General features: G+C 51.7%; 1 protein-coding gene across 2 annotated transcripts in view; it reads right to left on the bottom strand.

Moving 5' to 3' along the window:
* The window catches only part of CACNA1E (calcium voltage-gated channel subunit alpha1 E), a 413895-nt gene that overhangs the window by 38422 nt on the left and 358050 nt on the right, over positions 1 to 17423 (bottom strand). For both annotated transcript variants that reach the window (XM_053915565.1, XM_053915566.1), the window contains exons 27-34: positions 11305 to 11401; positions 8487 to 8647; positions 7898 to 8035; positions 6879 to 7080; positions 5715 to 5879; positions 4966 to 5076; positions 1536 to 1619; positions 662 to 787 (exon numbers count right to left, since the gene is read on the bottom strand). In XM_053915565.1, coding sequence (XP_053771540.1) covers positions 662 to 787; positions 1536 to 1619; positions 4966 to 5076; positions 5715 to 5879; positions 6879 to 7080; positions 7898 to 8035; positions 8487 to 8647; positions 11305 to 11401 — 1084 coding nt within the window. The remainder of the gene's footprint in view (positions 1 to 661; positions 788 to 1535; positions 1620 to 4965; positions 5077 to 5714; positions 5880 to 6878; positions 7081 to 7897; positions 8036 to 8486; positions 8648 to 11304; positions 11402 to 17423) is intronic.

Consider the following 17423-nt stretch of genomic DNA (forward strand, 5'->3'; position numbering starts at 1 on the left):
AGCCTGAAGATAATTTAAATAGGTTTGGGAAACTTCGTTTTACGGGAAGTCTCTGCCATCAGAGCAGGTCTCAGGTGCTGGTTTTTCACTTATCCTTAACTGCGCAGACGCCTCTGCACGGCCCCGTGCGGGCACTCGATGGTCGCTCAGCCTGCTAACCTGCCCAGACAGCCCATCGGCATGCAGGCCGCACACACGGGTGGAGACCTGGTGGGGCTGCGGTGAGTCACCCTGCTGTAAGGCGGAGCTCAAGGAGTCCTCTGAAAACTGCTCCGTGACATAAAGCCGCTGCCATGCCCCTGAAAATGCAGAGGGTTTGTGGCCGTAGGCGGCTGGCTCTATGCGTGGATGGGGTTGCTCGGGGGTTCTGGAAGGCCATGGGAGGGAGCACACCTCACGAAGATAAGCTCCCTGGCTCAGTGGACAGGGAAAAAATAAGTGAGTTACAAAGTTGAGATGGTTTTCTAGATTGAGATTCTATCGAATAAGACAAGCTGACCACGGCCGAGCTGTGTATTTATCTAGTGCTCCGGACAAATGCCCATTCTCCTAGCTTCAGAGGTGAAGGGGCTTATGGTGACATCGTGTCTCCTGACTGTGCTGTCTGCTCTGTCAGGGCCACCTCGACCCTCAGAGAGGAGGAGGAGCTGGTGCCTCTTACCTTAAAGGACTGCACGAAGGTCCACAGTAAAATACGGATGGTGTAGCCCTGACGCAGGAGCTTGATGAGGCGGGCGGCGCGGAAGAGCTTCAGAAAGCTCATATTGAAGCCACTGGTGTTCACCAGCTGGTGGATCGAAAGAAAACATAGAATTAGTGGCATTCTAGTTATTTAGAAAATCTAAGCCCTAGTATTGGCGTATTTATCCCTCCTTCAGGTCATAAAATTGGACATGGATTCCGTCTTCGTTTTTAACCCCATCTCCGGCTGACAGACCAGGGAGGCCCACATCTCTAAGCCTTCCCAGGCCTGCCTTCTAGTCCCAGGGAGAAGGGCATGGAAGTACCCCGGAAGGGCGCCCTGCCTTAGATAGGACTGCCTCCCTCATCTTCTGTAAGTGGTCCTAACTCTGCACCTAGATGCCAGAAGAGCAGATCTAATAATCCCTCCAGCACAGGATGACTCTCTGATATTCAAAGAGAATTACAATGAGCTCTCCAAGCCTTCTTCAGGATGAACGATCTTAGGGAAACAATTCAGGCCTAACGACTTGGCAAGCAAAGACACTATGCCTCTTTTGTTATCTCTTAAAGTGATGGCCTGTAGGTCTCTTCTGACACCCTCTATTCATGCCACTTAGCCCGGGGAATGCCTGCTGTTTGAGCCATGCAAATGGAGCAACAACGCTTGTGAGACCAGGAGCTCTCCAGGGTTTGCATTTTCTGGCTAGAGCTCAGGAGTAAGGAGGTGAACCCCCTGCACTCAGAGGGCACAGATTTGGGTTGATGAGTTAAAAATGGACCGATTGTGCAAAGGATTTTCTTTAACGCTACTTCAGGGCCAAGCTGAAAGAAGAGATCTACGAGCCATTCACCTTGCTGTCCGTCAGAATGATTTCCGTGATGCTGCCGATCACGGTGATGAAGTCGAAGATATTCCAAGTGTCTCGGAAATAGTTCTGCCAAGTGCATTCAGTCACGGGAGCATCAGATAAAGGAGGAAAAGAAAACCAGGAAAAAATTAAAAATGGAGAAAAGATATCATTCATGACATAGCTTTGTCACTTGGAATGAAAACTTGTCAATTCATGTACAAGTTCCTTCTACCATTGGCTTCAGTTTCCTATTTCTAACCGGAAACACTGTTTCTCCTTTGTTAATTTGGGAATCAGTCATTTGGGAAACAGTTTCATCACTCTCTGAAGACCTTGTTGTTGAAGGTGTCACTAAAAAGCTCTTAAGAAAGATTTATGATCAAGAACATAAGTTAACAAAAAGAAAGATCATTGCCACCTACAAGACAATCAAATTATTTACAATGTTACTTCAAGGTTTTCTACAACAACAACAACTTTTAAAATTATCCATATTGTGTCATGTGACCCTAGGAATATATAGTTCTGACTTTCAATTATTAATAAAAGTCACAGAAATGTCCTAAGTGACTAAAGATTAAAGAGGTGCCAAAAATACCCTCTAACTCTGCGCAGCCTCTTCAAACCCACTGCTGATTCGCAATAGGACGAACAGACCCAATCTTTCCCCTCTTTCTCTGCTCCGTTACTTCTTTCAAGGGGGTGTAATGGATAAAGGCAAGGAAGCAGTAATCAAACAAGTGGGCAGGAGGAGATGGAGGAGAAACAAAGGACCTAGAAAATCCACCAACCAGGTAACACTCTGCCTAACAGAGAGAGCGGCCCAGCCCGTCTCCAGGGCTCAGGTGAACGCAGAGCTTGGGCTGCATTCCTTAAAAGACACAGGACACTCGGGTCTCTCCAACATCTCGTGCTTGCTCACAAGAGACTCTCAGAGCACCACAGAAGTGCACCCCCTCCCATTCTCATGGCGGGCATCGGTGATTCTCTCCTCTGTGGGCCAGATATGGGGCCGGGCCCTTGGCATTCATTCAATTCATTTCTCCCTGCTATGGAGTCTAGAGGTGGTAGGGACACCTATGCTCATAAAACACTGAGTGGCAGGGTTGCTAAGAAGAGTGGGGAAAGGCAGGCAACAAAGACAGAAGGAGTGTGGGGAGAGAGGAGTTACGAATAACGAGCACCTACTCAGGACTAGACGCCTTAGATGCCTTGGGCATGTTGCCGAATTGATACACACAAGTGTCTGAGGCCATAAGGTAGCTACTGTTATCCTCACTTTATGAATGAGAAAAGTGAGGCTTGTCTGATTCCAAAGTCACAAGTGCCTGCCGGCACATACAAAAACTAAGGCACGTAGCCTCCTAATAATCTCACTTGCCATTCCGAACACCCACTCCTTCATGACCAGAGCCAGGCTGAGTCTCCGAGTTCCTCCATTCTTAGGGCTCTCTTCTCCCCAGCCTGGGGGAGCTGCCTAGTTCTTGGATGGCCCCCATCTGGCAGAGAGACTGAAAATCTAGGTCTGGGAGGACAGAAGCCCTCCAGGTGAGGGCGCTTTGCCACACAGCACGGTCTGGAACAGCACCCTGTAGTGCGGACTGGTACATTAGGGTGGACAGGGCGTGGGCCTTCCAGTCAGCCAGCCCGGACCTGAATGCTGGCTCTGCCTTTTCATAACCCTGGGCAAAAGCGCATCCATAAAAGAAGGCAACTGCCTATCTGATAGAGCTGTTGTGAAGCTAGAATGAGTAATGTCTAAAGCATTTGGCACTTAAGAGACAACCAATGAATGTTCACCCTCTTCCTCCTTTTCCCTTTTCTTCCTTTTCTATCCCAACGACACTTTCCAATTCGACTGCCTTTCACCGTGCAACCTGTAAAGGCTGTGCGACTGTTCTGAACAGCAGCTCCCTCATTTAAATGGACAACGGTCCTAACGATGATGCCACCTGCCACGGCCACTTCAGTCGAGGAGAAGCCCGGACTCAGAACATAGCGCATACGGGGGTCTTCCGAGCACCCACAGCACTCTAGCAACGTACAGACGTACTCGGGACTGACGGTGTCCTTTATGGTGTGCAAACGCCTCGAGACCTTGAGTGAAAACACACGGGTGTGTGTGGGGGGGAAGGAGCCAGGTTTGGGGGCCCGATCATCTGGTGAAGCTCATTAGTATGTGCTCAGCACTCCCCCTAATTAGACACGTCATTGGAGATTTAAGTCGCAAACGGTGTCAAGGCCACACGCAAGCAGTCAGGATGCACAGGAGAGCTTTTCCCTGTGGTGGTCCCAGGTCTCCTTCCCCCAGCTCACCCCGCTTAGGGCTAGACTGTTTCTTTTCACTCTTTCACTGCCCCAAGTCTCCAGTCTCCAAACACACAAGAGGGAGCCAGGCGAACAACAACATGGCCACCTGCAATGGGTCTCCTTCGGCTCTCCTCCTCACGCCGTCGAGTGAATGACTTTCCAAAGAGCCGGTGAGGCAGCAAAGGCAACCCCACAATCAGCACTTGCAACGGTCAAAACCTTATTCCGATAACAAGCAAAGCCTCCCTCCTCGCAGGGAAGGCCGCAGACCTCTGTAATTTGGAACGGAAGCCCCCCAATAAACAGGTGTGAAACAGCTGTCGGGTGGGTGTTTCTGCAGCCCACCGGTCCCGCTGTAAACGCTGAAGCAAGGGGTGGGGGGGCAGAGAGGACTCTTTGTTTATAGGACACTAAAGCAGTGGGCTAGGTTTGCCTAACACTCGTGAGAGCAGATGCCAGAATCTGCTGATCGTAATGCAGTAGTTGAGGAGGAGGAGGACTCTGCCAGAAAACCTGATCCCACCCCTTCCCAAACCCAAATCCAGACGCACACACCTCTCCCTGCCCTCCTCCCACCCCCCGCCCACATACACACTCCAGAGGTCATTTGCGTTTTGTAAGCTTATGGAGCAAACGTTTTTGTTGGCAGAAATTCCTCTTCATGTAACTGAGGGGAGGAGGAAAATTAGGTGAAACCTACTATCAACTAGGTTTGAGGCTGAGAGGGACAGGTAGTTTCCCACTGGAGTTATAAAATTTTATACCTTTTGCAGTAAACAAGCACTCAATATTTATTAGTCCAATTCTTGTTTGGCTCCCTAGTGACATGTACATTGCAGCGCTAGTGACAGCGGATGACTGTCACCCCTCAAGTGCTGACAGAACCCGACAGGACCAGGGCTGACGGCTAGACGAGCATGGAGCTGGGGATCCAGCTTCCTTTGCCCTTCCCCCTAAGGCCCTCGTGCATGGTCCTGTCTCTACGGCAGTTTGCCGAGCAGTCAAAAGGAGCTCCCAGTTAGGAGGGTAGGTATATGGCCACTTTCGAGTCAGGGCAACCATCCCCCTTCTCGCAAAGGCTGGGGAGACCAGCGTGCCGAGGACAGGCTCCAGGACGTACCAAGAAGCCGAAGGCGATGATCTTCAGGACACACTCCAAGGAGAAGACCATGGTGAAGGCGATGTTCAGGTACTTCAGGGCCAGTTCGTAAGTGCAGGGAGCAGAGTAGTACTGCCAGGAAGAGAGGAGAGAAAGAACCAAACCCTCAGGGTGAGCGGGGTGTCCCGGGCCACGGGGCCTGGCCACCACGCAGCCCTGCCCTGGGGGCCACTCCGGCGCGTGGTGTAGGAGGTGGACGTGGGATGCCACAGGGGAGACCGCACAGGCTGTGTGGCAGACAAAACAAAACAGAGGGGAACACAGGCCAAGCCCCCCACCGCTCACTGCTACTTATTAGCAACACAGTCTTCCGTGAGACGATGGGGTGCAGGACAGAGCATTTTCCAGAGCTAACGATGTGCCCATTTAGCATTACGCAAGGTCAAATCTCTTCCCTCACTCCGTCAGAGCCCATGGTCATCTCTATCTCCTGACATGCCCGCCCTCGTCCGAATCTCCCTGCCGTCCCCACCCCAGCCCTGGGAACGGCTGGCCGGCCGCTGTGTCTCCCTGTACTTTGCCCCAAAGACCCAGAGGCTGGGCTTCGGGATGAGAAAAGATCAGAAGGAGACTCCATGGCGGAAAAATAGGTAAGGACGCCAAGTGGTGAGCCCGAGTGTTTCCCAAGGCCTCGGCGCACACACCGTTGCTCCGTGAGGGAAGAGTCCCCGCGGGCCAGCCGCCCCCGGGCGCGGGCAGTGCCCTCTCACCTTCATCATCAGCACGACGGTGTTCAAGGCAATCATGGCCATGATGGTGTACTCGAAGGACGGGGACACCACGAAGTGCCACACGCGGTACTGGAAGGTGTGCCTGTTCTGCGGCATGTAGCGGGTGAGAGGCTTGGCGCTGATGGCGAAGTCGATGCACGCCCTCTGCGGGAGAGGCCCGGTCGGTTACTGGCCCCGGCCCCAGCCCCCCAAGCCCCGCGTGCTGGCGACTCTCCGTCAGGTGGTCAGAAGGAGAGGATGGCGTTGGGCAAAACAACAACAACAAAAAACCCAACAACAAAAAACCAAACAGGGCTGCACAAGCTGATGTAAAAACGGCCATAAGGATTGTCTACAGGTGACGTGTCACCTTAAATGAACAGAACTGGGGGGGATGTTCTGTCACATAGGGTAAGAACTTAACGGATATTAATAATGTCCTTTCACTTGGCATGTGGCTGTTTAGGCAGGTAAGGACCGATGTCCTCAGTCAGAAGTCAAAAACTCTATGCACTCCCAGAGCACTTTATTTGTATTTCTCTTATAGCCTCAGTTCCGTAATAAAAACAATAAACCCTACAACGTGCCAGAACTGTTACTAGAAAAGTGGTGACAAGCGAGCCATATCGCCTTCCCTTCTAGCAAGTATGGGCCACAGAGGAACGCAGCCAGGTGAGCAGGTGGCTTAATTCCACCCCCACCCCAAACACACACACTTCTAGACTACGCGCTGCATCTATGGGCCTCACGCTGAGCAGATGCTCAAAAAGTGTTTGTTTAATGACTGATAACTTCCCCGTCTTCTTTCTATAGTCATTAAGTTAAGAAAACTCAGTCTTCCACCCTGGCTGGTGTGGCTCAGTGGATTGAGTGCCAGCCAGGAAACCAAAGTGTCGCCGGTTCGATTCCCAGTCAGGGCACATGCCTGGGTTGTGGGCCAGGTCCCCAGTAGGGGGCGCACAAGAGGCAACCACACATTGATGTTTCTCTCCCACTCTTTCTGCCTCCCTTCCCCTCTCTCTAAAAATAAATAAAATCTTAATAAAAAAAAAGGAAGGAAAACTAAAAGAAAGAAAGAAAACTCAGTCTTCCTTCCGAACACAGCTGGTCTGAGTCCCCGTCCCAGAGCCCTTGCTGCCCCGCGCTCCAGGTGACTGGTTTTACCTCGTTCTTCTCCAGGCTGCACTCCTCCATCATCTTGTCGCCTTGCTCCTGGAAGGTGATGATGATGAGAGCCACGAAGATGTTGACAAAGAAGAAAGGGAAGACCACAAAGTAGACCACGTAGAAGATGGACATCTCCATGCGGTTGCTGCGGCTCGGGCCTCGGTCCTCCTCCGTCACGTCGACGGAATGCTGCAGGACTCTGGGGACCGAGGGGGAGATGGGTGTGGGTGGCCTTATTGGCAGCTGCTCTGACTCAAGGCTTCATTACAAGAGGCACCACCTGTTATAGTTTCTCATCTGACCTCCTTGACTGTGCCGAGTTTTGGGTCCATAGCAAGCAGGAGGGTGAAGATTCAGTGGCCCTCAGCCCACTGCTTCTCTAGCCTGTTCCATCACGCATCCAACTTCTCAGCAGCACAGCGACATTAGTTTACAGCCCAGGTCATCATGTTCAATACCCGGATTCCCATTTGGCACTGTGCTGCCTACTGGGGCATGCTGCCACCAGAAGGTGGTATCTCAGTAACTGCCAGGTCTCTGAGAAGTCACCCTACAGCGATGGGCAGCTAAGAAGCTGCATTCTGTTGTCCTCTTTCAAAGAGGTCTGATCCAAGGAAGTGTCTCTGGGTCCAGCCAGCTCATCCCTACCCCTCAATCCTCAGGCATGGGCCAACCTGAAGGGTAAATCTGTTTAAAACAGCTCCCAGGGATTCTCATAAGGCGTGGGGAGCTCTCAAAACTCACTTGTTCTATAGGAGTCAGAAGGCTCCACTCAATTCCTTAACACTTGGCTCAGACATTAAGAGTTTCAAATGTCGCCCTGATTTTGTCATCTTCCTCCCGATTTTGCCCTGAGGATTTCTGGTTTTCCTCTCTTCTGCCTCTCTCACCCACTCGCAGCCACTCACTCTCCCTGGTACAATAACAAAGGGTGAGCCTCGATCACTCTGAATCAGCTCCTTGAGGCAACGGTGTGGCCCCGCCCCAGCTCGCAGACAAGCAACCCGGTCACTCACTGCGGCCATCCTTCCCCGGTGGAGACGGTGAAGAGGGTCAGCAGGGCCCAGATGATGTTGTCGTAGTGGAATTCGTGGCGCTTCCACTCCCGACCTTTCACCTCCATCTTGTTTTTCTCGTGATCCACATAGTTGCCTCTAAAACCAGCACAGAAACGCGACAGAGCTGCTTCACTGTGGCTCGTGGGGGAGAGGAAGTTCCAGGGACTCCGGTGATGCCGGTTAACAAGGGTCAGCATACAGATGGGGTGAGGAAGGAATTTTATTAAAGGTAGTGTAAACACTGTGGAATCAAAATGGGATCCGGTGCCCTTGAGAGGTGGAAGATTAACTCCTAATCCTTCGTGAGTCATGGCGCAGCCTGGAGCAACTGCAACTTCCTTCCACATCTATGACATGCAAATAAAACCTATCTATTTAAAAGGGAAAACCCGGAGATAAGATGCCAGGTACCAGGTCTGACACAAGCAGCTTCCTATCAGGCCTTTTTCCTAAGAGGAAGGTGATGGGCCCGAGAGAAAGAACAGGCCTAGGGACGCAGGACCAGTGGGCCTCACAGAACACGTGTCAGCAGAAAGGGGGCACTTACATGCACTCCTTCTCCGTGTCCTTGGAGCTGTCGGTGCAGTAAAAGAACTTCCCCTTGAAAAGCTGAACGGCGATCACAGCGAAGATGAACATGAAGAGCTTGTAGACAATGAGAATGTTGAAGACGTTTTTCAGTGAGGTCACCACGCAGTCGAAGACAGCCTGTGCACAGAGGATCCAGGGGTGTGGGTCCCTGGCGCGGCCTGTGCGTCTGCCCAGGGCTCAGCTGGGGTCACGGCACCACCAGCCAGCCCAGTGAGAAGGGGCCTCAGGAGATCACTGCCTTGCTAAGCAGTGACACTCATGGGATTCAGAGGTGGCTTCTGAGCTGGTCAGGACTGCATGTCCCCACCTCCTGGGGAGGGGACGCATGCTCTGAATGTGACAGTGAACCCAGAGCAACAGAGAGCAGATGCCACCAGGCAATGGAGGGACTCCTTTGAGGAACCCCATTAGGTGCCCTGTACCCAGCAGGAGAGCAGGAAGTTATTGCAGAGAGGTATCTGACACAATGAGCCCATTTCAGCTGTTAAATAGTTTGTTCCCTGACTTCACGTGTATTTGGTTATATTCTTAGATTTGATTCATATACAGTACATGCAGTATTTTCTCTTCACCTTTCTAAATGGATTAGAGTAATAATAAAGTAGCATCTTTGTCCACTGTAATGATGTTTTATAATAAGTTCACGTATTTGCGCCAATTACGTTCGACCCTTTGCAGAAACCTTCTCCGGTTTAAAGCTGGGATGGAGAGGCAGCAGGTGAAGGGGGAAGGGACGGGCAGCTGCCCTCGCCTGCACATGGGAAGACCGAGTGGACCGAGTCAGGATGTTCAGTTAACGGCAGCGGACCCCCCTCTGGAGAAGCCATTCTAAGCCCTAAACTGTGAGAAGTTACATGGGAACGTGACACATTTCAAGCCATTTTTAGGTTATTTTCTAGGTTTTTAGGTTTGGCGTGCTGGAGACTCTAGCCCCACCGTAGTGTCGCATCTCTGCAGTTGCTTCTCTGCAGGGCTGGGCGCACACCGCTGGGGTAATTGGTTCAGCACGGCAGGGACTGTGAGTGACTCGCAGCCGTGTGGAATCGTCACAGCCACCGACATTTCCCTCAGGTCAGGGAGTGGAAGAGATAGCAGCCGCTCTTCCTAATTAAATGGAATTAACCAAGGCCGGGGGCGCCCCTCCGGTCTGTTAACTAATCTCATCTCGCCACCTGTGCCCTCCCCAGGACCCTAACATAGCTCGGAGCAGAGGAGACCACTGGACTGCAGCTGACAAGGGTGGTTAGGCCCAGGCGTCCCTGCCAAATCTGGATGGGGGTGGGGCAGAAAGGAATGAATACTTGTGGCTCAGTGCTGGGCCCATTACCAGGTGGAGGGCTGTAAGGAACACTACACGAAAGGCCGCCCAACACTGTGAGAGGTGCTTCCTCCTGGAGAGAAGGCGGGGCCAGAGGAAATCAGGTAGTGAGGACCCTTCCTGGGGGGCATGGGCACCTCTGGGAAGCCATACTGGGGCGCCGGGCCCTGGGCTCTGAGAGGAAGCCATGTCTGCCACTTTCGGGCCTGTTGGAAGTGACTTTTCTGCCATTCCCAGCCTTTGATAAACAGCTGCAATCGCCACCTCTCTGCAGAGCCAGAGGGCAGAAAGAGAAGCAGTGTCCCGAGGGCCAAGTGGGGCTGGTGGTAGAGGGGTTGGTGGGGAGGAGCAGAGGGGGTGTGAACCCAATGGGACAGGGAGACGAGGAAGCAGGGCGAGTCCCTTGTTCCCTCCCTGGTGGCAGCTGGTTCTCATGCACAGGAATTCAGGAGATAACTTTTCTCCCGTGACACTACAGCTTCCCTAACAGCAGTGTGCGTGTATGTATGCAGAAGGCAGGTTCCGCCTACTGGCAAACGGATCTGAATGGTAAAGCACCCCCAGGGGGTGGGAAGGGTCAGGGAAGTGGCCCAGGGTGCGTGAGCAGGGAGGGTGGGGGTGAGGGAGTGGGAGAACCAGGATGGCGTGCCTGTGAGAGAAAGCGTATGGCCTGGCAACAGGAAGAACTCAATTCTCCTTGACTCACTTCCCCTTTTCTTCTCTGCTTCTGCCCAAGATGACTCTGTTTTTTGGCACATTACTGACCTACCTGTGCCTCAAGACCAGGAAGGGTCCATGCTGGAAGATGCTTTGCTGTGCTAGAATTATGAGGAGAGAAGCCATCCCTGGTTACTTGACCTGACCTAGTGTATAGACCGCAGACAGGGGGCTCCTGCTGCGTCTGTTTGGGGAGGCTCCAGGACAGTCTCACGGTTTCTTCCTGAATGACAGGCCACAACCACAGTGTATAAAATGTCGCTTGGGGCCCTGGCTGGGTGGCTAAGTTGGTTGGAGTGTCATCCCCTACACCAAAAGGTTGCAGGTTTGATCCCTGGTCAGGGCACATACAGGTTCGATCCCCAGTAGGGGCGCACACAGGAGGTGACTCATCCATGTTTCTCTCTCACATCCTTGTTTCTCTCTCTCTTTTCCTCCCTCTTCTCTCTCTAAAATCAATACGCATGTCCTCAGGTGAGGATTAGTAGATATATATTTATCTACATCACTTAGGGCTGGACTCAACAGGCAAACGTCCCTTACAGATTTCTTGGGATGCTGGTTATTTTCCTTTGGAACTAAAACCTGCAGTTCAGGCAGGGAGATTGAAAAGAGCCTCAGTCCCCACCTGGGCAAAAGGAAAATTCCCAGAAACAATTCTACAAAAGCAAGCCCATTGTGGCTGGAGAGAGGAGACAGGAAAGGCAGACTTGTTGAGAAGGAACACAGAAAACATTACCTTGAGCTTGGGCAAGCGCTTGATGGTCTTCAGCGGCCTCAGAACTCGGAGCACCCGCAGGGACTTGATGGTCTTGATGTCCCTCCCCTTGTTGGTTCTGCAGGGAACGAGACCCAGGCAGCCACAGGACAGGGAGAAATAAAAGTGACATTCACATTACTGCGCCGGCAGGGTGAAGGGGGAAGAGAGGCAGGCAAAAGGCCAGAAACTGGGTTGGAATAGATTCCTTCTGGGAGGCCCCACAAAACATGCTTTGGGAACATTTACAAGGCGCTCCCCCATGTGCACACACTCACACGCACACACAGCCCTGTATCCTCACGTGGAGGAATACACGGGCACACATGCACACACCCAGAGGCACACGTTAATATACACTTCTTCCTAACAGCCAGTGGGAATGCTGCTTATTACCACACTGGCAAAATGACCAAGGAAGACAATTGACCAGGGAACACGGCGATCACCCCCTATGGATCCCTGTGTGCCTAGGCTACGGCCTCTGCAGTAGTGGGCTCTCCAGGGATACTGGTTACACAGATTAGTAACCCACGGTGGACAGCGAGCCTCGTAAGGGAACCTGACCTAGCCCTTTCTTTGGTTCCAGGTCTGTCACCTCTGCAGAGTTCATCAGTTCAGGGGAGAGAGCAGGGTGAGGAATGCTGATGGGGATCCGACACCCTTGCTGTGCTGGGCTGCCTATTCCAGCGAGGGCATGCCATGCAGGCTGCTTGCGAGGACTGTGGCTCACACCCCAATTATCCATGCGGCTGGCTCTTCCTGCAGACCCTTCCCATTTCAGATGCTGTGCTTCTAGCACAAGCTGCAGAGAGCCCCACCGTTGGAGAAGGCCCAGCTGCAGTGCCTGGCCCGCCCCCTTATCCTCTCTGGACAGCCAACCGCCTGCCCTCTGCAGCCAATTGGCCATGCTCGCTCCTAACAGATGAAATACGTTGCTTGTTATTTTGAATGAGGTGGATAAATCAACCTGCATCTTTCTCTCCACCCTGCTCATCCCCCAAGATCTCTGCATTCTGTTCAAACAACTGCAATTTGTAAAACAGGTAGATGGTGGGAAATGAGGCTCTCAGTAGTGAGCTCAGGCTCTGGTTCTTCCCTCATGTCGGCCCAGATGACCAGCCACCAGAGGAAACGGGACCCAGAACAGGAAATGGGACCCAGAACATCTGATGGGAACCAGGAGGGCTTCAGCCTACTCCTTACCCTGCCCTTCCTGTCATACTCACCCCGACAGGGAGATAAGAGCCCATCCAAGGTAGAAAGACATTTAGTATAATTCACAGGATGCTGGCTATGCTCAGTTATAAATTTAAAGGCCCTCTTAATGGTTATAGGCCATGACCTACAAGTCACTCAGTCAACCTTGGAGGTGAATATAGATAATCCAAAAATGCAACACAGATGCAGTCTTTCGCATGTAAGGGGTTTGTATATTTTATAAACTCTTTTACCACAATGGGGTCATCTGTCTACCTATCTAAAAGAGGCACCCTGTAAGCCAAACACATATACAATCCAATAAGGAGGGTCACTTCCCAAGAAGGCCGGGTGACTCCCAATTTGTGTTCCCTTGGGTTTCGGTGACAACTCACCACATAAACTCATGCATATGAACTCGCCACTCCTTCCCCCACCTCCAGCCATACTTTCTCCCTCCTCCCACCCACTCCTGTGGATTTTCCTGCAAAGAAAATTGAGAACAATATTTACCCCAAAGCGTTCCTATGGAGGATCCAAGCAGAAAGCAATCGAGAGAGAAGAGGGGAGAAGAAAGTCAGAAATTTCACGGAGAAAAGGGAGCCTCGCAAGGCAGGAAACCGGGACAGGCCCATGAGGTCCCGCTCACAGCCACGGTGTGGACAGAGCCCACGTGCTTTGTGAAAGGAGAGAGCGCCCACCCGCTCGGGACCCCCCACCACCTGCAGAGGTGAAAGGTGCAGCTGCCTCAATTAGATGCCATTCTCCACATCATGCTTTATTCCAGGGAGCCTAGCTGAACTGAAGTTTTCTAAACGTAGGCTTTTACTTCCGGTTCTCTAGTCGTCTTCAGACACACACTGCCCTTTCCCAGGGAACATGTAAGAAACTGGCTAGAGGAGTTACACCTGTCCTGGGCCAGAAAGTGTCTCTCTGGACAGGCATTTGAAGTCTCAGAAGGACGTCATCTGAAGAAACTGGCTAGAGGAGTTACACCTGTCCTGGGCCAGAAAGTGTCTCTCTGGACAGGCATTTGAAGTCTCAGAAGGACGTCATCTGAGGAGGGGCATGTGACCACCCTGAGAGGTGCTCTGACCCCTCTCGAAAGCACTGATGAGTTGCACCATAAAACCACCCCGAAACCAGGGGGAAACATGGTCTATCCAGGCCCTGATGTCACATGAATGATGCCTTTTGATAAATTAAATGACCAACTGTCCATCATGAGCTACTTCCTTTGCAGCTTCAAGTGAGATAATCTGAGCTCCACTGGCGACAACAAAAAGGGTGCGAGCACAGATAAACATGAAACTTTTGGGTTAAAAATAATGAGAGCAGACTTTGTAGATGTTTACTCCTGGCTAGACTCGGGGCTGAGCACTCTTTATCTGGACGCCCTAAGAACTCCAGGGCATGGGTGTCACTCCCCCTTTTTGCAGGAAAGATTCAGAGAGGTTCAGCGGGTGCATGGCCTCGGCAGGGCGAGCTGGGATGTGCACCCGAGTCTGCCTGACACGGGGAGCTCTCCCTCTGAGCTCAGCCTCTGCACCAGCAGGTTTGCTCCAGGCTCCGGCACACAGTCGCTGAAGCCCAGCGACTGAAGCTGGGAAAGATCCCTGCCATCCAGTAACTGCAGAGGGAGCTGCGGCCCAGGAAGGTGCGCCCGGAGGAGGATGGCTCGGGGAAGGAGCTGCAGTGCGGCACCGTGGGTGGACCAGCGGCCGCTGCTACAAAGTGCCTGGAGTTCAAGCTCTGGTTCTCAGTTGCTGGTTGCAGTGAAGATGATTTTTCTCTCTTTACTTAATGTTTTGTTAACGCGCCGCAGACGCACGTTATACCACCATCTAGCACCGAGACTCCTAATGACCGTTTTACTCGGTAAACAACCCCATATGCAAAATTATATTAATTTCACTGCAAATGACAAATGAATAGTGATTTGGGAAGCAAACGCAAGGCCTCATAAACCTTAAATCCTTCATGTGAAACTCTCCAAGTGTTCAGAGGGCAGAGATAGTACCGTCTCCTAAATTGTCACAGCATCTTCTCACTCAGGAGCCCATGCCGGTCGGTCCAACACACCTTTGCGTGTCCAAGGAGCAGCACTGACAGAGCCCTTCCACTGTGTCAGGGGCTCTTTCTGGGTGCTGGGGACCCAGCTGTGAACAGCACAAACGAGGAGCTAACCTCTGGAGACCTAGGTCTAGTGGGGAAGATAGGCCTCCAGTAAACAAGCCAACAGGTGAGAGTGTCGTTGAAGCTCAGTGCCACGGGAACGATGCCGTGATCTGAATGAAAAGTTTATGGAAACAAGTACACAGGTCCCCCGCCTCCCCCGTTTGCCCGGGGCTGCCTTCATCTTGAGCCAAAGCTAAGGGAGAACCTGCCCTCTCCTTAATGTGAGAGAACAGGGTGGGGTCAGTGTGGGGGGGGCAGGAGGCTGAGGGTCCCGCACTCCAGGCTTTCATTTTTGCTTAGACCAGGCCTTCACCCCAAGTCTGAGTGGGTTCTCCAAGGCTCACACTGACACCCGTCCTATGAAGAAAGGCCCCATAACGCTCGTGCCTCCCACACCCTGCACGGAGGACAGGATTTGCTCTCTGCAACTAATTACGCCCCAGAATCCCAATAAAACGTCACACTGTGGGACAGAGGGGTCCCTGACCATCATGGTGTGTGCCCCTTATTGTGGAAAACGGGGTTCCTTGATGGTTAATAATGTACTGCGGGGGATGGCGGCTCCCTGTCCCACCCCCACTCCCACAGATTTGAGGCAGGGATAGTAAGGACACGGGTCCAAAGTCCAATAAAAATCAGTCACTGCTCCAAACATTTTCCAACAGGTCTCCTGCCGCAGAGGAGCTGCAGAAAGGCTCCGATTTTGGATTTTGGGGGGCTGCAGGAAAGCACGCTTGCATTCCCAGCCGTGTTAACGTATGTTCAGCGCCGACTAGAAAACTGCCATTTGAAATGACAGGGAGACTGGATAACAAAGCCAGAGTCAGGAGAAGCCTCAACAACTTAGCTCCCACTAATTAACATACGTCCTAACTCACACAGGCACTGGGCCCAATGGCCTCTCCCAAAGCCGGGCAGTGAGTTAGTTAAGCCGCTGTCCACGTCAGCAAGATCACAGGGGGTGTGTTTGCGCGAAGGAGCAGCAGGAACTGGGCGAGCACATTGAGGCAGGCTGCCTGAGAAGTAACTCACGTGCTTGTCACCAGTCATTTACATGTCATCATTCGCTAATACCCTGCTTGTCTTTGCTACTAAATGTATAATCAGTTTTTTTTTTTTTTTTAACATTGCCTAGCATATTAGTGAAATCTTACCAGGTTTAAAAATGAACTCTAATGTTCGCATCTGAGGATAATTTCCCAGGCTGGGATGCACTGGTCCCACTTTAATTGGGACTTCATCAGGCCACCCAATTTTCCACTTGGTTCCCGCTTATTTGGTTAAGATCCCGTCAGCTCTCCAGGAAAAAAAAAAATGCCTTGTTTCTCTACGTCTCATCAGTGACAGATGAGAATTTTCCAGCTCAGTCGTTGAGTCGCCCTCCGGCCCCTTCACGTGTGATCACTCATCATCCTCTGTGATCTCTCACGCTTTAGCTTCCGTCCCCCTTTCCTCAAAACACAGGCTCTCAAACTGATTTCTGCTAGAAATCAGCTCCCCTTCCAAGGTGGGCAGAGCAGGGCCAGCAGGCTCTGGAAAGCCTTTCTCCCTTTAAGTGGCATGGCCTCTGCCCTCCCCGACAAGCCCAGGGGAGACTGGCAGGGGACTCCGAATGCACCTCTCAAATTAGGGAACAAACAGGTTGCTGGGGTATCAGGAGTGGGTAGGGGTCCTGCCAGGAGGAGCCTTGAGCCTCACTGAAGTGTCTGGACTATTCCTTGGCAGGCCAAATAACTACCATTTATTAGGCACTTACTAAATGTTTGGCACTATACTGAACATTGAATATATTTTACCTTATTTAATTCTCACAAGATCAAAACATAGTTATTTTTAATTTCTACTTAAGAGACATGCAAGTGGACGTTCAGGGAGTTCAGGCATCTAATAATTCATGGCGCTGAGATTCAGACCCAATGTCATCGGATTCTGAAAGCTGTGCCCCTATTTCCGATGACACAGTGCCTTTTCAGACGGGAGCCACTGGAGAGTTTTAGCTGAAGAAGGAAACAGCGGAAGAAACCAGCAGTTTCTGAGCTCAAATACTGAGATATCTATTCTAGTGTCCTCACGGAGCCCAGGGTCTGCGAGGGCTCACGGTCAGTCACAGGTGCAGGCAGAACAGCCGGATGGACGAGGTCAGATGCGGCCCCGCCCAACTGGCACACAGGTCTCGTGGGTCTCCAGGCAGAGACAGAAGAATCTGTAGGTGGAGGAGAGATCCAAACCAAGTCACCACTTCGAATTTATGAGGGTTAGTGGCTTGGAACTAACTGAAATATCAGAGATAGAGGGGAGCTTAATGGCATGGAGAGGACTTGAAATTAAGAAAATAAAACCAACTGGTTGAGAACAGGCTTTGCCATGTACAAGTCAAGTGAGTCAAACTAGCTGGACCCCAGGCGATCCACTTCCCCACTGTGAAACAGATGGTCCAGCGATAAATGGAATAAAGGGTGTACAAGCACTTTACAAATTCTGAAGATCCGTGGAACGAGGAGGACATGTCTCCTTCTGCATTGGCAACGCTTGTCTCTGGGGAGAGGACTCTCTCGGACCTGTTGGCAAGGCTAGTTCACCTGTTTCTGTGAAGAATCTCACTCCGGCACTCCGACCTTGTCACCGCTTAGCAGTGGTCAAGTGGGGATTATTTTTCCCCCTGACTCATACCCCAGCATCTCAGGTCTCCCATGAGCTCTAAGTCCACTGTCACTCTGCCATCT

Source organism: Desmodus rotundus, chromosome 12, assembly GCF_022682495.2.
Source record: "Desmodus rotundus isolate HL8 chromosome 12, HLdesRot8A.1, whole genome shotgun sequence".
Taxonomy (NCBI): Eukaryota; Metazoa; Chordata; class Mammalia; order Chiroptera; family Phyllostomidae; genus Desmodus; species Desmodus rotundus.